The sequence below is a fragment of the Microcaecilia unicolor genome, chromosome 4, assembly GCF_901765095.1.
Source record: "Microcaecilia unicolor chromosome 4, aMicUni1.1, whole genome shotgun sequence".
Classification (NCBI taxonomy): Eukaryota; Metazoa; Chordata; class Amphibia; order Gymnophiona; family Siphonopidae; genus Microcaecilia; species Microcaecilia unicolor.
Genome location: NC_044034.1, coordinates 162,558,319 through 162,579,738, shown reverse-complemented (window position 1 = coordinate 162,579,738; position 21,420 = coordinate 162,558,319). Strand labels below are relative to the sequence as shown.

The 21,420-nt window shown below is 42.0% G+C and overlaps 1 protein-coding gene across 1 annotated transcript in view; it reads right to left on the bottom strand.

Moving 5' to 3' along the window:
• CD82 (CD82 molecule) overlaps positions 1-21,420 on the bottom strand; it is an 82,504-nt gene that overhangs the window by 6,169 nt on the left and 54,915 nt on the right. Inside the window, exons 2-6 of the mRNA XM_030200821.1 lie at positions 20,997-21,078; positions 9,733-9,805; positions 4,450-4,574; positions 2,990-3,064; positions 1,004-1,111 (exon numbers count right to left, since the gene is read on the bottom strand). Coding sequence (XP_030056681.1) covers positions 1,004-1,111; positions 2,990-3,064; positions 4,450-4,574; positions 9,733-9,805; positions 20,997-21,059 — 444 coding nt within the window. The 5' untranslated portion in view covers positions 21,060-21,078. The remainder of the gene's footprint in view (positions 1-1,003; positions 1,112-2,989; positions 3,065-4,449; positions 4,575-9,732; positions 9,806-20,996; positions 21,079-21,420) is intronic.

The following is a 21,420-nucleotide window of genomic DNA, read 5'->3' as shown; positions in this document are numbered from 1 at the left end:
AGAGAGAGTAGTGGATGCTTGGAATGCTCTCCCACGGGAGGTGGTGGAAATGAAAATGGTAACGGAATTCAAACATACATGAGATAAGCATAAAGGAATCCTGTTTAGAAGGAATGGATCCTCAGGAGCTTAGTCAGGATCGGGAGGCGGGGCAGACTTATACGGTCTGTGCCAAACCCGGTGGTGGGAAGCGGGACTAGTGGTTGGGAGGCAGGGATAGTGCTGGGCAGACTTATACGGTCTGTGCCAGAGCCGGTGGTGGGAGGCGGGGCAGACTTATACGGTCTGTGCCCTGAAGAAAACAGGTACAAATCAAAGTAGGGTATACACAAAAAGTAGCACATATGAGTTATCTTGTTGGGCAGACTGGATGGACCGTGCAGGTCTTTTTCTGCCGTCATCTACTATGTTACTTTCCAAAATCACTTTCTAACCCAGTCACTTTAGAGCCTATTCTGAGGGCATTCAGTTTATTTATGAGTCATCTATGCTGTTTAAGCTGAAAATGAAGGGCCCGACTATATGAAAGCAAATGACTGTATGAGGTACACTGAGAATGCTGGTGGGACTGTAATAGTGTTTGGTCTCCCCTCTCAGGGAGGCCTAGCTTGCTCTCCACCACTCATAATGGCCTTAGAGGGGGAAAATGACCAGAATAATGAGCAAACTATAAAACAACATTATAAGTCCATGTTAAGAACAAAGAGAAAGTGCAGGAATTGTTCTTCTTTAGCTGCTGGGTTTTATGTTTTGCTACCTTCCTCTAGGTCAGAGCAGAGGGTCCACCAATGAGTCCATCAAAGGTAGACATGCTAAGAAGTGGTACTCAGGTAAAGAAAAACCTTCATATTTGGAGACAGGCTCTTCTTGGCTAACAGGCATGTTGAGATTTTTCTGCAAGGTGGAGAGATAAAGGCAGGAAGGACACCGGGATTTGGAGAATGTTACTGCTTCACCAGAACAGTGGGAGGGCCACGGAGCAGGATAAAAGGTATCACCTCACCTGTCTCTGAACATAGTCCCATGTTTCCTCAGTCGTGGTGTTAGTTCCATCCTGGTAATCATAGTTCTGAATGAGATCTTTGATGACTGTGGACAGCTCTATCTTAAGCTATGGGAGGACACAAATGAGAGGGGAGAATTATACATTGAAATCATCATGAACAATAAGTGCATTTCTCATTGGTGCAGAGAGGATCACATGACCCATTATTTAAGGAAGCCATTGTTCATTTAACAAGCATTGGGCAGTAGGACTGTTATTCTACATCATCCAGCCTGAGTAGTACGCTTTAAGTTGGTGATGTCACAAAGGATCCTTTACATCTTTTGTGAGTACCTTCAAAAAGTACTTCTCAAATTTAAAATAAAAAAATCAGACATGATTTAGAGTGACGAATCCTGGACATTAATCTCTTTATAAAAAATGTTCATTCTGTACAGCCAGCTAGAAACGACCAGCTTACCCAGGACACATAAGTCATGTAAGGCCTGATTTCTACCTCTTTTAAAAAGGTTTAGGATCTTCAGTACATTTGAACACACTTTTTCCATTATAGAGGCAATAAGACATAGGGACAGTTAAACCAGAGATATCACAGATCTCTGTAAACAAGCAACAGGAGATCAGAAGATGTATGAAAAAGTAGTATACTTTTCTATTTAGTGATCAGTATTTCATGTAGAAAAAAAACATTAGTAGAACAAGCCACTAGGGGGCAACCAGCTTCAATATTCCCCTTACATATCATATATTGGCAAGAAGTGATATCGGTGACATTTATAAGTGAATCCCCCTAATGGAGAGGAACATCTCGAAATGCTGGCCATGTTGGGGTTTACAGAAGAGTCTGCCTTTCTGTGGAGTTGGCAAGCTTCCACATAAGAGAGATAATATGTATACAATGTGAAACCATGTAATGAGTCATGGAAAAAGCTGTTCTTCTTAAGTATTGGACGATAAGAAAATTAATCTTTCCACAAAATAAGCACTGGATTTTTCAGACCAAGTAATGTTCTAGTGTGACAACTGGTCCTCTTCACAATTTTTAAATTAAGTTTCACATTTAAAACACTTGTCACTCATTTTAAATATTGTTGAGAATTACAGTAGACAGGATACCATTGACGAGGGGGAATCTGAGTATTACAAAGGAGTGTGTGTGTGTTGGGGAGGCAAAGGGGATTTAAGTCTTTCACTAATACTACCCAAGGGGAATTTTTATGTTTTTTTTTTTTTTCTTACATTTGTACCCCGCGCTTTCACACTCATGGCAGACTCAATGCGGCTTACATGGGGCAATGGAGGGTTAAGTGACTTGCCCAGAGTCACAAGGAGCTGCCTGTGCCTGAAGTGGGAATTGAACTCTGGTTCATAGATGCTGTCCTAATAGATCATGATGGTTCTCCAACCATCTCTCAGGAGTTGGGGGTTTAGAAAAGGGTATCAAGGCTGTGTTTAGAATGTGGGATGGAATTTGGAGAAGTAGCCTAGTGGCTAGAGCACCAGTCTTGACATCCAGAGGTCCCTGGTTCAAATCCCACTGCTGATCCTTGTGATCTTGGACAAGTCACTTAACCCTCCCATTGCCTCAGGTACAAAATTAGACTGTGAGCCCTCCAGGGGCAGGGAAAATACACAGTGTACCTGAATGTAACTCACCTTGAGCTACTACTGAAAAAGGTATGAGCAAAATCTAAATAAATAAATATTTCTCTCAAATTGACTAGAAACAAGAGAGGAAGAGATAAGGTTTAATATTTTGAAGTAAGCTAGTAGGTGAGGTTTAACTGAAGAAGGAATCCCCTCAATATTACTGGGTAAATGTGTTTTTACTATACCTAGAACATATACCTTTGTTACAGTGAAGCACATCCATTTTCTGATATGAGATTCTCTAGCATTCTACTACAGACTCCCAAAACCTCTATCTGGTTGAAAGGCAGGAAATGAGAACAGAGGAAGGGGAGTGGTAAGGTGGATCCTTACCTTATCCCGTTGCAAGTAGATGAGGACTGCAGCCGTGACTTGGGCTACAAATATCAGCAGCAGGCAGGTGAAATACTGTAAACAAGAAAGGGACAAATCAGTACAATATGCCTCAGCTGAGACCTGAGGTTACCAGTGCCCATGCAGATTCAGCTATGTTTGACCCACTCTATATCAAGCTAGAACATTCACTGAATTAATTTACTACTTTAAGAAAATCCCTTGAGACAGGTACATTGTGGTGAAACACTGGCATTGGGACAGTAAGACAGCTGGTGCTGTAGAACAGCTGATGTGGTGTTACAACTTTTTTGTGAGTGAAATTTTCAGTTTTTGTTTTTTTTTATAACCGCCTTGAAAGGTGGTATATCAAACAGATTAAACCATAAACTATATGCTACGAACTTATGTGATGAAGGAAGTGGATTTGTTGAAATCACATTAAGATAAGTGTTGCATTAACCGTTGTGTTTTGCACCATGTTGTTGTCAGAGATAAGTGATTACGACGTCACTTTTGGCTTTTTCGATGGCTGTTCCATAGTTGCTGAATATTCACCATAAGATCTCGTTATTTTTATACATATTAAAATATAATGTACGTTTTGAAACATATAACTGCAAATTTGGGGGTTTACCCTAGTAATGATCCAGGATATAACATCATACAAGGGAAAGGAGTGGGCACCTGGAGCTTAGGACAGTCATTTAAGATTCATTTTTACATAAGTACATAAGTACATAAGTAGTGCCATACTGGGAAAGACCAAAGGTCCATCTAGCCCAGCATCCTGTCACCGACAGTGGCCAATCCAGGTCAAGGGCACCTGGCACGTTCCCTAAACGTAAAAACATTCCAGACAAGTTATACCTAAAAATGCGGAATTTTTCTAAGTCCATTTAATAGCGGTCTATGGACTTGTCCTTTAGGAATCTATCTAACCCCTTTTTAAACTCCGTCAAGCTAACCGCCCGTACCACGTTCTCCGGCAACGAATTCCAGAGTCTAATTACACGTTGGGTGAAGAAAAATTTTCTCCGATTCGTTTTAAATTTACCACACTGTAGCTTCAACTCATGCCCTCTAGTCCTAGTATTTTTGGATAGCGTGAACAGTCGCTTCACATCCACCCGATCCATTCCACTCATTATTTTATACACTTCTATCATATCTCCCCTCAGCCGTCTCTTCTCCAAGCTGAAAAGCCCTAGCCTTCTCAGCCTCTCTTCATAGGAAAGTCGTCCCATCCCCACTATCAAACAGCTATTGCCAGTGTTAACTGGTGGGTTCTAGGACAGCCAAATAAAACAAAGTACATACTTTAAAGCTGTAAATCAAATATATGAGGATAATTACAAAGGAAGCATAACAACCAAGGCCCAGAGAGGCATCAGACGCTTGAAACAGGCACTTTTTAGTATCTACAGAACTGAGCAAGTTGGAAGTTGCCAATTACTCACCAGTCCCAGGAGACATCGGATTTCATTTACTGCACCAACACAGCCCAAGAATCCCATCACCATGGTGACAGCCCCCACCGAGATAAGGATGTAGGAGCCAATCTTCAGTGACGCCGACGCGCTCTCTGTAGAAGGGGGGAAGAGAAAGAAAAGAACATAAGGGCAGGGCACCTCACTCCCCCCTCCCTTCACAGACACACCTGTATGCTCAGAAGTCCATGCACTGCCAAAAGACACAGAAAATAGTCAAATGTTTCTTTGGATACCTGTGTCATTGGGGGCAGAAGCAACGCCAAGCACCATGACCCCTTTGTATATGCAAAAGCATAAAAAGCCAAAACAAGCAATCTCCACAGGGATTGTATTTCAGGTGTCTGCTGCATTCTGCCACCTGAACTATCTTACCACAACATCACTTTGTATTTGTTATCACCGGAGTCTGCAAACGCCTCTCCGGTACTATGTAAACCACATTGTGGATACAAATGTAACAAATAAAATAAATTCTTTGCTGGGACATTTCATGTCACTTGCATTGGTTTAAATTATAACACTAAAATTGCCATCTCCCCTTGGAACAGATTAAGAGCTACTCTAAATGCCCTTTCTGTGGGATTTGATGCCCATTGTAAGGATGCAAACCACAGTATGGAACAGGGATAGACAGAAGCCCACCATGATGACAAAGAAAGGGAAACAGAATTATTCATTTGTTATTAGTGTTCTCTTCATATTGGAGGAAGGGCTGGAAGTTGCTGTGGAAAGTGTAATATAGAGCAATGATCCTTTATGAGATCCACTACCTTAAACTTTGTAGCCAAAAGAGCCACCCACACAAAGTACACTGATTAATATATCATAATTAACATCTTTCCTTAAATCCAGTGTCGGAAGAGGCCAATGTACTTGATTAAAAAAATCCTTTTTGATATTAAAGAAATTAAGGAAAATTAGAGGATTATTTGATCCATCAGCATTTAAGTTAGCAGTTCAAAGTCTGATCTTAGAACAGTTGGATTACTGCAATACTAAATTATTTGGGTTGCCCAAAAAAAAAGAAATTTCAGCTAATACAGAATACTGCTGTGAGAATGATACTCTAAGCTCATAGAAGGAAGAGGGTTACCCTGCTAAAGGTGAACCTACATTGGCTGCCAATAGAAGCCCATATCCAATTCAAATTATGTATGCAGATTTTTAAATTTTATACGTTGGATTTGATAGGTTTTCCTAATACGGAAGTGCTCAGAAATTTGTTAATATCTGTGTCTGAGGGGTATTCGTTCCAAAAGATTGTTTTCTTCTAATTTTCCATTTCTAGCAGTACATACTTGGAATGCTTTACCAGTGCAAAGTTGAATGATTACTAATTATTACTTATAAAGGAAACTGCTGAAAGCTTGTTTATGAAATTCTTATTAGGCTAATTTTTATATTCTACTAATAGGTTTTAATATGCATTTGTACATAAGCCATTATTAAAATGGACTTGGGAAAATCCACTGCTTATTTCTAGGATAAGCAGCATAAAATGTATTGTACTTGTCACCTGGATTGGCCACTGCTGGAAACAGGCTTCTGGGCTTGATTGACCTTTGGTCTGTCCCAGTATGGCAACACTTCTGTGCTTATGTAACTCTCTGAAACTGTCCACACTTCTTGCTAGCTGTAATCTGCACAGGACTTATGGTGGTAGTGGAATATAAGAATGTTTTGTACTTTTATTTTGTATTCTTTAGGCCCCTGTGGGTAAGGATTAACCTCCACCTTATGTCAAAATCATCGTTGGATGTTCAGCGCTGCGTGCATCTGGTAGCGCTATACAAATGTTAATAATAATAATATTGAAATCATACAAGGTGTTTAGCATTCACCCTTGAGGGCACTAAGTAAGATGACTTCTTTGGTTTATCTGTAAGGATGAGTTAGAGATTTTGTTTTTAATTGTATAATAGAATGCCTATATTGTACCAAATAGTTGAAACGAAAATGTGCAAGTTCATAACATGGTGTTTTGGTAAAGCTTTCTAGCAAAGAGATACAGTATGGCTGGCACCACAAAGATGGATTAAAATTGGCCTTTCAGCGCAAGGATTTTCTGCAATTAACTGAGAGGATTCAAGTACAGGTTCAACCTGTACAGAACAGATGGGCATCAAAAGCTTAAAAATAAATGACTAGTTCAAGAGCTGCTTACATAACATTTCTGGTACCCTATCCCAGATAATGACTTGAAGCTGAGAACAGGACATCCTCTAGTATTTATTTATTTGCTGCACTTGTATCCCACATTTTCCCACCTATTTGCAGGCTCAATGTGGCTTACAAAATGTTACACAACAGAAATAGGGTGGAGAGGGGCCAATGTCAAGAGATCAGTCACCACACACAAGAGTAAGATGCTCCAAAAAACTTTAATCAGGACCAAACACGGTCTGTGTTTCGGCTATATCAGCCTTCCTCAGGGGTCTACAAAATTATAAACATATAAACACATATATCAACGTATATAAAAATGTTACGCCATTCACATTAATAGAATAAGAATTTCAAAATATAAAGCAGATAAGGTGCAAAATAATATCATAGCAATCATCTTAACGGAATAATAATTTCAGAATTAATACAAATAAAGGTGCATAGGTATATCATGTAGGATTGGAAGTGGATAAACAGATAAAACATAACATAATGATATCAGGACAAGATATAATATTCAGTAATGAGGATGTAACGAAATAAACTAATTAGGAGAATTCCATAATAGTTGTTTTTGGAGAAATTTGGGAGTCAAATCGTTATGGGGAATCTTTTTTGTATGTCTTTATGAATAAGTAAGTCTTCAGTAATTTTCAGAAGGTTGTCGTGTGTTGTTTTTATGTTGATCGGTAATTCATTCCACAGTTGTGTGCAGATGTATGAGCTAGATGTATGTACAGATTTGTATTTAACGCCTCCGCAGCTGGGATAGTGAAGGTTTAAGCAAGTGCGTGATGAAGTTTTGTCGTTTCTCTCTAGTAAGTCTATTAGGTCTGACATGTAAGATGGGGCATCTCCGTAAATAATTTTGTGAACCAAGGTGCAAATCTTGAATGCAGTTCGATCCTTCAGTGGGAGCCAGTGCAGTTTTTCTCTAAGGGGTCTGGCACTTTCATATTTCGCCTTTACGAATATCAATCTGGCTGCGGTGTTCTGGGATGTCTGGAGTTTCTTAATGGTTTGACAAACATGTTACCACTACCAATGCCAAGCACATTGATAGTAATCCCCATATCTCTCAACTTTAAGTGGGTTGCCTCCTGTCTTGGCCTCTTAGGAGAGGTTTTTTATGTCATTGTTGGTGCCAGTCAATGCCAAAGGACTAGAAAGAGGCCGAAACATTGATATTGGAACCTGCTGCTTAGTTCTGATAGCGCTCACTCTTCAGATTAACCTCGACTCTTCCAGGGGAGTTTACAGAGTAGAAGGCCTCAGAAATAGTCACACCCAGCTTTCACACTTGGTTCTGTAAAGGCTACCTTCAGAGCCCAGGGACTCTCAATTGAAAAATGAAGCCAACACCTTCAAAGATCTTTCAATATTCATAAATGGTCTGGAAGCTACTTAGACAGAAAAATTCATACTAACAAAAATTAAGGAATTTGTAACAACTGAGCTCTATACATCAGATATTTGCAGCCTAGGGCTCAGACATTTCTAGATTCTACACCGCCTTGTCAGAATTGTGCAGTTTAGCAAATGTGTATAACAGTGGCGTAGCTATGTGGGGCCTGAGGGGGCCTGGGCCGCCGCAGATTCGCCCCTGGCCCCCTGCCAACAACCCCCCTTCCGCCACCAACCCTCCCCCGCCCCCGCATAATTTACCTTGTTTGCTGGCGGGGATCCCCAAACCCCGCCAGCCAAGAGTGTTCTTCAGCGCCGGAGTTAGTAGACTCCGGCGCCTTCATTCAAGGAAGTTCGTCTGAAGGATCAGCTGGTTTTGACGCCTTACGTCCTGCACCGTGCATGTAGCCCCGTGAAGGACGTAAATCCGTCAAAACCAGCTGACTGTGGACTGGTTGATAAAGGATTACACCTGCAGGAAACCATTTTGAAAGGGCATCTGTGTGTTTGCCTCACACTGCTGCAGAAAAGAATTATCTTCCTAAGTGTGGGCTGTGTTTGAGTACAGTTTGGAAAAGAACAGCTTTGCAAAAACTAGCTGTTCAATAAGTTTACCTTACACTGATTTGTTGCAAGAACAGTGAACATTTATTACAGTTTTAAAAGGGGTGAAGGTTAGAGGATCTCCTGGATCAAGGGGCCTATAATCCCTGGTCTCCTTTCTATCAGATTACACCTCTGGAAAGCGCTATCCAGATGTGACGGGACAAACTGGCTACACAGTGCAGAGGTTTCAGCAGCTGATTCCCTAGATGCCTGTAAGAGGCACCACTGCTTTCCACAGCTGCAGCCACCTAATCTGAGACCAGAGCTGACCTGCATTAGAAGATATGAACTTTTAAAGGAGATGTGGGCACATCCTTGACTATCAAGAATTCCAAAAAATTCCAAAACAGGGCTTTTCATGTATGTGCCCATCCTAGAATATTGTCAGGGGCATACACATTTGGAGTTTAGAACATCTTTCACAGCAGGCTGGGATGGGATTCCCCCTCTGATGCTAAATCAATCCCCAAAATATTCCATCAGGACCTTCATAAATTTTGGGCCATTTGGATGCAGTGCACCCTTAAGGTACATCATATACTGACAAAGGAAGAGCAAAGCGGCTGGTAATAGAACCAGATGGAAATGGGGTCATCTTCTACCTAGAGCTCCATTAGCATAGCCATCTAGACATAGAGTGGAGTGGAGTAGTGGTCTAGTGGTTATAGCACTGGTCTTGCAATCCAGAGGTGGCCGGTTGAAATCCCACTGCTGCTCCTGTGATCTTGGGCAAGTCACTTAACCCTCCATTGCCTCAGGTACAAACTTAAGATTGTGAGCCCTCCTGGGACAGAGAAATATCCAAAGTACCTGAATGTAACTCACCTTGAGCTACTACTGAAAAAGGTGTGAGCAAAATCTAAATAAATAATAATAGGACATGAAAAAGGTGAGAAGACATGCAAAAGAGTCTCTACTGAAATTTCACCCAAACACATCAGGTTTCCAAATCTCTGACAAATAAGATTCTCCCAGATAGTTCATGAGTGAAAGAAAATGAGTTATTTCCTCCCAACTGCCCCCCTAAAAAAAAATAAAAAAACAAACACACAGAACTTGCAGGGAAGTACTTACGAAGCACTGCAACAAAACTTGTGTTGTCCACCAGGATCCATATTCCAAAGCCCAACATCAAGGCACCAAGGATCTGTAAGAAAACAGAAGAACCATCTCTACTGGGTACAAGATAGAACGAGCACAAGGAAGGAGCATTGCTGCCAGTAGGAGAGGTGCTTCAATATTGTATTTTTAATCACTAGGGTCAGGCAGGTTTCCCAGGAGTCCTGCAGAGCTTGCCTGATCCTCACTATTGAAAATGTAATAGTGAAACAGCACCCCTCCCCTCACTGGCAGGACTGTAGGTGAAGGACTCCCACTCAGCTTAGAGGGTACAGACCAAGGGCACATCAGTACAACCACTACTCAAACACAGGTTCAGTTCTGCTCCCGATTTGGAAGGAAATTCTAAATATGGCACTAAATATATAGTAACATAGTAGATGACGGCAGAAAAAGACCTGCATGGTTCATCCAGTCTGCCCAACAAGACAACTCATGTCTGCTACTTTTTGTGTATACCCTACTTTGATTTGTACCTATGCTCTTCAGGGCACAGACCGTATAAGTCTGCCCCGCACTATCCCCGCCTCCCAACCTCCAGCCCCGCCTCCCACTTCTGCACCAAATTTTCTAATAGATGCAAGGTGCCGAAACGGGACAGAAGTGGCATAAGAACATAAAGCATTGCCGTACTGGGACAGACCGAAGGTCCATCAAGCCCAGCATCCCGTTTCCAACAGTGGCCAATCCAGGTTACAAGAACCCAAAACAGTACAATACATTTATGCTGCTTATCAGTGGATTTTCCCCAAATCCATCTTAATAATGGCTTATAGACGTTTCTTTTAGGAAGTTATCCAAACCTTTCTTAAACCCCGCTAAGCTAACTGCTTTTACCACATTCTCTGGCAAAGAATTCCAGCGTTTAATTACACATTGAGTGAAGAAATATTTTCTCAGATTTTTTTTTTAAATTTACCACTTTGTAGCTTCATTGCATGCCCCCTAGTATTTTTGGAAAGAGTAAACAAGTGATTCACGCCTACCCGTTCCACTCCACTCATTATTTTATACACCTATATCTTACCTCCCCCTCAGCCCATATTTTCTCCAAGCTGAAGAGCCCTAGCCGCCTCATGGGGAATTCATCCCAACCCCTTTATCATTTTCATCGCCCTTCTCTGTACCTTTTCTAATTCCACTATATATTTTTTGAGATATGGTGACCAGAACTGCACACAGTATTTGAGGTGTGGTCGCACCATGGAGCGATACGAAAGCATCATAACATCCTCATTTTTGTTTTCCATGGCCATGGGAGGGGCATGGGTGGGTCAAGGGTATTCCCTTAAAATGGGTAGGTGAGATGTTCCTATATAGCACAAGGATTAGCAGCATAATGTTATTTGCAATGTGGTGTATTATTTTTAAGTGTTGAATTAATAAAAGCAGAACATATTATGGATAACGTATTCAATTAAGTGGTCTCTTTAGATAACTGATTTTGCTTTAACCACTTTTATATAGATTGTGAACCCAGTATCGGATTAGAACAAAGAATATGTATGAGAAATCGGAAAGTACTGGAAACCCAGTATTTGCAAATCTTTCATGCATATTTGCTATGGCTGTTCCAAAAACCTGGCCAGCTGACAGATTTAGGAATCGCTGTGGTGAGATTGTGACTGCTTCCTTCACTATTGTGGCTGATAACCACAGCACCCCTCAAAAGTCTCCGGTCCCACAAAGCTGAGAAATATAACCAGGAAAGCTGTGGATTTCAAGCAAGCAGTGTCCAGGCACCTCCCAGAGTATTTCCAGGAGATGGCACTTGATGTGTTGGTGCAGATGTCACATTCTTTAGTTAAGAACAGATTCATCCACTATTCAAGGGCTTGTGCACAAATTAGCAAGAAATTCCCTTGCTCCTCCCCCAGTTTCTTAGTCTCGTCTACCTCAACCTGCCCCACTTTCTCCTTACTGCTCCATTCCTCTACCCCATCTCTCCTTTTCTACCTGATACTTTCACTGGTACAAACTTTGGACAGGTTACTGCAGAGACTGGGCTAAATATGCCTCAGATCTGACTCATCCCAGTAGTTTTTCATTCCCTGGCCCTCCCTTTCAACTGGGCTGCCAGGAACAGCCCAACAGGCAAAGAATGGGAGTGCCAACCCTATTATTAAGGGAGGCTAAAATAAAGTGAATTCAGCCTTACTAATTTACCTCTGTATAGAAGTTAACTCCTTCCACACCATCCCACTCAGAGACCAAGAAAATGTGGCAGACAGAAATATTTCCTATCGTGCTGGAGGCTATGCCAGAGGGAAGGAAGGAAAGAAAGAAACCTCTATCGAGAGTGTATATATATATATATATATATATATATATATATATATATATAGGTAACCTTTGAAATCTATAAGGAAACTCTCTGTCATGATGCAAATGCTATCATGAGTGTTAACAGTAAATCAGAGACTGAGATCAGAGGTCACATACCCTGGCTAAGGAGTGAGATGGTACAAACAAAACTAATCCCTTTGGAGACATCACCCCTGAGAGAAAGCTGTTGCTTTTTTCACATTGTGGGTCCCTGATACAAACACCCCCACTTGGGTATGTTTTCACAAAAGACACAGACCCTCCCTTAGGAGTAAGATTACAGCAGACCCTTCAGGGCTTGGAGATTTCCAGACATACCTATTTTCCTTGTTTTAAAATGGGCTCTGCTGTCAACATATTACAAATTGTTCCCTATGTAAAAGTGCACACCTCACTTTACTCCACGTTCTAGTTCATTTCCAAAGTAAACACTTTTTTTGAAGTGTTTGAAAGTCTCAAATTATCTTCTTGCACTTAGGCTGCTATAATGCTGTTTGTCATCAGAAAACTATTCTGCTACACCCAAAAGTACAGGCACAAAATGACCTCGAGGAGAGAGCAGCATCATGAGACACCCAATATTTAATAAGAATACAAAAATATATTTATGCAGGAATATATGAATACCTAAAGGAGGGATGAGCACTCATTAGCTAGAATATTTTACCTGCATGCAAACTGAGTCATCACATGTCAACCCACAAATGAACGTTTGTCAAGTTGATTTGTGCATATTAAGTTCTAACACTCATTAAAAGCTTAAACACAAATGTCTGAAACAAACCAAGACAAGTCCAAAAAGCAGTCAAAAACTAATGAACCAAAAGTCTCCTTAAGCACATCCCTACCAAACAGAACTGGAGTTAGAGAACCGTTAATTGGTTAATGTAGACAGGGCAGGTTAGATTCTGATGTTGCACATTCTCCAAAACACACACTATTATATCAGCCAATTTTCCATCACTATTGTTTCAGCTGTTTCTCAGAATGGGGTGTGAAACAGGAGGAGAAAAAACATTCCTAATGTAAGACAAGTCCATAGAACATTTGTGTTTTACATACTCAAGTAGGTGTTCATAACATTACCCAGGAGCATTAGACACAGGCACTCAGATTATTCTCAGGGCTGGAGAATACAACAGGTGTAGGAGTGTCACATAGAGCTCGATATTTAATACTTAATATTTAAACAACCAGGAAAGGCTCCAGGCTGTTTAAATCGCCTGTCCACTGCTATCCAAGCATATTCAGCGGCATTTAATTGAACAGTGCGGATAAAAACGTCCAGTCAGCGCCCAAGCTGAAACCAGCTAGTTTGGGGGTGGTTCCAGGGTGGAATCAGCACTTGGCCATTTAAGTGACAATATTCAATATTCAAGGTAACCACATAACTAGGACCACATAAAAGTCAGTCCTAGCTTTATGTGGGTCACCATAGACGGTTAAGGGCTGAACATCACACTTAACCGACTAGGCTTTGCTGCCCCCATATAACAAGAACTTTAATGCTGGAGCATGGCCTGGTACTGAATTTATGGGGATAACATCAGTGGTGGACAGGAAAACACTGGATCACCAACAGCTGAATATCAGGCCCATACCTTTTAAAATTCATGCACAAAGTTGCATCTGCCTTGGAACATTTACATGTTTGTACAGCAGCTTCCGGGTAGGCTGTTTAATTAAAAGGTGTTCGTGTTGTCTTAATAATATAGTCATTACATATACATTAATGTGCCCTCCCTGCCTAGGCCCTGTTCTAAAATTACCCTCTCTATATGGCAGCTTTAAGGATCTCCATTAAAAAAAAAAAAAAAAAAAAAAAGACACATTCTGGAGGGCAATGCCAAAGATTTAACACTGTAGTGCCATACCTCCAGACTGCACTTGGGCTGCATTCTGTGCCAAACCCACATTGTGGGGGTTACCAGGAAGTGAAACCACATGGCTCCAATGTCCCAGAATGGCAACAAGGAGCCATAATTAAAGGGCTGAATGTCCCTGTATGGAGCCCCTTTGGGAATCTGGATTAGGAAGTACCATAGCTCTATAAACTGTTCTGGATAGGTTGAGGCCAGCTACCCCCCCCCCACCCCCATTTTAATGTCATCACTCAAACACAGGAAAATTGCAACAGCACCAATCCCAATGTTGTTCATTTATTAAACATCTGGAAGGAATGTAAAACGCCTCTTCCCCACAGCTGGGCAGCAAAAAATACCCTTTAAAACAGCTGCAGGGCAAGCTCGTCCACAAACCCCACTCAGAGGCAAGACACCCAGAAATGCAATAACACAGTCAAACTGTCAAAGTACTGCACACCCCCCCCTTCCAACAAGCATCCCCCTTCTCATAATCCCAGAATCATCTCCAAAGATACTTCAAGACGAAGCCGAAAGTCGCTGCTCTTTGAGAGCTCTAAGTATGAGATGAGAGCACAGAGACAGCAGTAGATGATAATCACTTTGTCCATCAAACGAGACTTTGCCCCCTCTCCTTATAGAGTTAATTAAAGGTAGTCTCCTTTACGCAAGTACCAAGTCACGAATGACTTCTGGTGGAGGTCACCACTTGTGCAACAGTTTCTTGGCAAAGTATTACTGGGGTGGTTTGCCATTGCCTTCCTTTGCCATCTTTACACTACCCCCGCCTCCCGGCTAAAGCTATAACTACCATCTCAGGAAGGCAAAAGCCCTTTGGAGCTTGTTGGTATTTACAGACAGTGGTCCAGGAATGCCAGGTCAGCTGGGAAGGGACTTGAAGTAGGGCTTGGAAGTAGCCCTTGGGCAACTTTCAAATTTTATGCTGTAAAAAAAATCAGAGGAAGAGGGCAGGAGACAATAGAAACATACAAAAATGTAGGAAAGATGAATACCATACGGTCTATCTAGTCTGCCCATCCATGCTATCTACTCGCCCTATCACTCCCTTAGAGACCTTATGTACTTGTCCCAAGCTCTCTTGAATTCAGATACTCTTCATCTCCACCACTTCCACCAGGTGGCTGTTCCATGAATTCACCCCCCTTTTTTGTGAAGAAGTATTTCCTCAGGTTATTTCTGAGTCTCTCCCTTTTCACTTCATCCTATGCCCCCTTGTTCCAGGGCTTCCTTCCAACTGAAAGAGACTCGCCGCCTCCTGTGCATTTATGCCATGTAGGTATTTAAATGTATCTATCATATCTCCCCTCTCCTGCCTTTCTTCCCAAATATACATGTTGAGATCTTTAAGTCTGTCCTTATATGCTTTATGACAAAGACTACTGACCACTGTAGTAGCCACATTCTGGACTGACTCCATCCTGTTTATATCTTTTTGAAGCTGCTCCAGAATCGTACACAATATTCAAAATGAGGTTTCACCAGAGTCTTATGCAGGCGTATCATCACCTCCTTCTTCCCACTGGCCATTCCTCTCCCTATGCACCCAAGCATCCTTCCAGCTTTCACTGTTACCTTTTCTACCTGTTTGGCCACCTTAAGATCATCACATACAATCACACCCAAGTCCTGCTCCTCTTTCTTGCATGCAAGTTCTTCAAACCCTAAACTGTACCATTCTTATATGGTGAGCACCTGACACTTCTGAGTGATAAATACATAAGTGCTTTTCATTAAAAATTACAGGTACTCAATGCATAAAACTTTGGCTGGTCATCTTTATATTTGGCCAACAGTTAACCATAACAAAAGGCATGGCCAGCTGAAGGTTCTCAATAAGCACTATCCAGAGCAGTTCTACCAAGACACATAGCTCTACTCACTGATAGGCACAAAAGACAAGTAGATAATTCATATCCTTATTTGTATGCTGTGACTGGGCTTTGCATTAATACCTCAGGAACTTTAAGCTTCACTTGGCTCCATCAGCCAGTCTGATAAACTCTACAGAGAAGAAAAATAACATCTCCTGCCTTACAGGGATTCCTGAGTTACATTTTACATAAGTCTGGTTGCACTGAGCTGGTTAGCAGAAAGTCTCTCAAAAAACCTGTGCCTATTTTACAAAACTTGCAAGGACACAAACACTCATCTTTATGCTTCTCAACACAAGACCAAGAAGAGATTAAAGAGCAGAAGCATCTTATAGAAGTCATTAGTGGTTCCTGTATCCATATCCAAGACCAAAAGAGGTCTTTTTGATTTCTTGAACTCTATTGCTCAAACTCATTATTAACCATTAAGAATAATACAGATCTGACTAGTCACCTTTGGTAGAATTGGGAAACAAGTAAAGCAGCGATGTATGTTTAGACCAAAACGTGCTCAAAAATGATGATTGCTTTATAGTCACACATTCACTACTCTGAGAAGATTTTCTTTGTATCTCAGTATCGATATATTAGCTTGGTTTTTCTTTTTTTTTTTCATTTTGTTTGATGCGTTTTGCTTATTCTTATTTGCTTTATTGACATTCAATAACGAGATCTGAAACAAAAAGAGCAGACCGCATCTTGAAGTGCAGAGAGCAGCTGCTTCATGTTACAGCTGTCTGTGTGGAACTTGTCCTGGAGTAGCCTCAGAGACGTTGGCTCCACAGGAGAAGAAGCCAAAACACAAGAATGCAGCACATTGTGTGTTTTTCCACCACTGTTGCCTGGGGAGAGATTGTTCCTTCTGCCCTGCTAAATGTGGGAAAATACTTCTCAGCTCTGTGCATTTTCTCCATGCCTAGATCTGATGGGTAAGTATTAGGGATGGGGCCAGTCTGACACAGGCTTCTTTAGTATCTATTTTTCTTTTGGTTTCATTTTGATTTGGTATCTATATATTGCCCACCCCAGGGGTCATTTCGCAGTGTACAGCCCATATAGTGTTTACATTGTAAGTAATATACTAAGCCATACTTTGTATTATCATCTGAATATTTTTACTGCTGTAATTGTCTATTGCTTATGTTTGATTTATTCTTACTGTACACCGCCCTTGAATAAATTCTTTCAAAAAGGCGGTAAATAAATCCTAATAAATAAATCATAAATTCCGGCACTTCACTTCAGCAGGTTCTTGCCTTGGACAAAAAAATGACCTCTTTGTAAAAGAGAAAAAAAAAAAAACTGTTCTCTTTTTTTTTTTTGTAGTCAGGAACAAAGAAATAAAGAAGCCAACACAGCAAATGGAGAAATGAAATCCAGATGTGTCCCAGTTCTAACATCTGGGCTATAATTCCAGCAGTGGCTACGAGACACGTAAAAGCTGCAAGGATTACTCCCAGCACTAAAGCGATGTCGCTGCTTCTGAAGCTCACAAATGTGAAAGTTTTGGCTAATATGTGCAGAATTTGCATCCCACTGCTACACTCGCATGGAGTACCCCTTCCCCATCCTGGGGGATTCTGTGCAAACTTATTTTAATGAAAAATCATTTTTATTGCACATGAACAAATTACAGAGCAGCAACTACATAACATATTCCTCCCTCATAAAGGCCTAACATAGCTTGAAATCCTCCTTAATCTCTCTCCTCTTGTATGTTTGACCCTCAGTTTCCCTCTGAAACCTCCCATTCCTTCCCCCCCCCATCTCTCTCTCTCACACATCTTCACCTCCTACAAACACACCCCCATAGAAAGTTCTCAATCCCCACCCACATAGTTCCCTCACAAGCTCCATGACACTCGCCCCAGAACAGCTTTCCTTTAGACCCTCCATCTTTTTTTTTTCAACTCCCCTGCACACAATCACTCCATCTCTCTCAGCCCTCAGAGCTTTTTCTCCTGAATCCTGCTGTGGCAGTCCCCCATATCTCATTTTCCTCCCTGCACCTGCTCTGAGCTTGACCCCTTCCCCCAGGCACACACCTCTTGCTCTTCACCTCTTCGAATACCTCAAATCTGTCCCCCTCCCCTACACCACCTAGACACCCCCCCCCCCTCCTGCATGCCCTCCTTCCTCAGGCACATCCTCTCCTACATAAGTACATAAGAACATAATTGCTGTCACACTGGGACAGACCAAAGGTTCATCAAGCTCAGTATCCTGTTTCCAACAGTGGCCAATCCCGGTCACAAGTACCTGGCAAGATCCCAAAACAGTACAATACATTTTATGCTGCTTGAAGTGGATTTTCCCAAGTCCATTTTAATAATGACTTATGGACTTTTCTTTTAGGAAGGTATCCAAACCTTTTTAAACCCCACTAAGCTAACTGCTTTTACCACATTCTCTGGCAACAAATTCCAGAGTTTAATTACACGTTGCGTGAAGAAATATTTACTCCAATTTGTTTTAAATTTACTACTTTGTAGCTTCATTGTGTGCCCCTTAGTCTTACTATTTTTGGAAAGAGTAAACAAGCGATACAGGTCTCCTCCCACCCACCCTCCTTCTCCTGTTTAGAACGCCATCAAGGCATTTCCTCCCCCACCCCAAAGGCACACTTTCCTCCTGCTCACCCCCCTCCAAGAGGCACACATCCTCTCCAGCTCTCTCCAACCCCCTACAATTCTTCCCATACATCCCCAGATTTAGTTCCTCTTTCCTTACCCACTGTGGCACAGCCCCTTTCCAATGGGACCCCACCATGGGCCAACTGTTTCTAATATTTGCCTTACCCCTGGAACCTAAGCTGTAAAAGCTGGTAAGGAAGAAAGTGGCTGCAGGTCAAGATTGTCTTCTTCCTACACTGTTGGGGGCTGACTGTGCTATTTGAATCACATGATACACCAAGAGCTAAGTAAGGCAGTGCTTCCCAGCCCTCTCTCCTTGAGGCACATCTAGCCAGTCAGCTTCTCAGACACTACTACCATGGACAGTCAGGTACGAGATGGATTTCCAAAATATGCAAATCTACTGTATGCAAATTTATCTCATGCATATTCTTTGTGGTAATCCTAAAACCTAACTGGCTAGGTGTGTCTCCAGGGGAGAGTGGAGAAGCCCTGAAGTAGATTAACATCCTCAGATACAACTGGAATCACTTCTCAGCGCTGGCCTTTGAAAACATTTACCACCAAAATGTCTGGAGAAAAAAAAAATGCATGATGACCATAGCGAGCAACATAAAGTGAGACCACACAAACCAGCCTTGCTGGTGGACAAGGGTAGTCTTATCCCTTCAGGAGGCTAGACTGCAGGTGGTTTGTCATTCAGGTGGATTCTGAGGGGCTGGAACATGTTTCATTCATGTCAACATCTTTTTCCTGCAGGGATTGTCTCTCATGTTCACTCTGGAGGCATGGGACGGGATACAGACATGTAAGCCAACATGAATAGGTTAACTTTTGCCATGCGAAAAGACAAGAGACCACAGAACATTGACCTGGTGGATGTTTAAAGTTTCCCTTGTAAACCCTGGGTTTTACCTTTTGTTTATGTGACAGAACCTATCGCAGGTGGGCCTGCTTGTGAGCAATGCATTTAACCAGAAGAACTGTGCAACTCATTTAACGAGACCCAAAATTAAATGCTGTCTGGTAATGACTAATATTTAATGTTACTTCTGTAAATATTTCAACTCTGCAGCAATTACATAAACAAACATGTCACAGAAGTTTGCATCAGAGCATGTACTTTATCTCAGGGATAATGTCTCCAAATGGGTACAGTCTGCTATACCATGACAGAAATGTGCATCACTCCCATGCTAGGGTAGAAACCTAGGGATGCAGGTTCACACCCTCCGATTCTTCTGGGGACACTAGGCAGCAGTAACCTATAAAATACTGCAGCTCTCTACATTTTCCAACCAGAGCAAGTATCTGATTTACAGAATACCTTTAAGGAATATGCAACAGATCATTTGCATATACCAGACTGGGCAGATGTGCCTCCAGGGCTTGCTGGGAAATGTTGCTCTAGGGCTGCTGACCCAGTAGTGCAGGCATTGGAAGCTGTGTGATATTCCTCTCTAGATGTGTTGAGCCAAGCACTTTATCAGGACCTCTCCCTCTACAGTCACAATGACCCAGGACTTAGGACTTACCATGTCAACCCACTGCCACTCTCTGCAGCACAGACAGAACAGAAGGTCTTGATAGAAGAAAGTTTTAAAAAAATGGAAGATTGGTTCTCATCTCTGTTATAAATCTAAGACTCATGCCTTGAGACATCCCCTACATATGTGGGATGTTCACCAATTCCTGCCCAGGTACTGTATACTGTTCATAAAACAGTCTTGCCTCTGCCCCCTACTCTCACTTATAAACTTCCTCCTACCTCCATTATGTACAATTATGGATTTAAACGGGCCACAGCTTTGATTCTTTAATCATGAGCCAGACCCAACCCCCAAGTTCAATTCACCCCGCCTACCTCACAATCAAGCTCCACCTCAACTCAATCCCCAGCTACGAGGTCAGCTTCTCGAACCCAGCCTGAACCTAGGATTTTGCTCCATTGAGGTCCTTAGCTTGCTAAAGCTACCCTAACCCAGAATCCTCAATTTCCCCCAATGGAGCAATCAGGCCTGAAATTCCCTCATTTGGGAGCACCAACCGACACTATCCTCCAATCAGTAACAAATCCCTTGATGGATTTCACTGTCCTACTTGCTCTCTGTATCCCCACAACTGGCTCAGGTTAGCACCCCCAGCTGTGACAATTAACACAAACTTTACAACAACCCAACATTAAAGAATATACTTACCAAACAATAAGTGAGAGATTGCACCCAAAGGAAGGTAAGAAATGGAACTTGAGAATCCTTCCCAGCCGCTTCAACTCTGCCCTGGCCACACAACTTCCTCCCTCTTCCTCAATTCACAAAATCTGAGACCCAACTATAGGGCATGGGATTCAAACAGCACCACCCACTCCCACTTGTCTGCCCCTGTGATCCTCCCCAGTGTCATGAGGAGGGCCACAGAGCCCATGTTAATGTCAGCCAGCCCCCTTCCCTTTCATTAAGGACCACGCCCTTGGGAAAAGCATGTGCCCTCATCCCAGAGATACTCACAAAGAACAGAAGGTTGAAGAGGAAGAGGAAGTATTTTGTCACTTTCACACAGCCTGTTGCCATCTTGGATCACTTACAGAACCTGACAAGCATAAGAACAAAAAGGAAACAGGGTCAGTGGTATTATTTGCACAGAAATACTGGATTACAAAAAAACAAACAAACCACCTGGACCATCCAGTGCACCCATTCTCTCTTCCTACAGTCCCCAGTTCCAGCTGAGCAGCTCCAATATTGAGTAAGCTCCTTCATTGTGTCCAAGAAGGGGTAATTTATGTTGTGTTTTGAAAAGTTGGCACCTGATCCCTTTGTTTTACCTTTGCTACTCAGCTAGGACCACCACCTAGAATCCTTATTTCTCCCATTCCCTCTCAGGAGAAAGCAGATCTGGTGAACTGGGACTATGTGAGAACTAACCCAGACT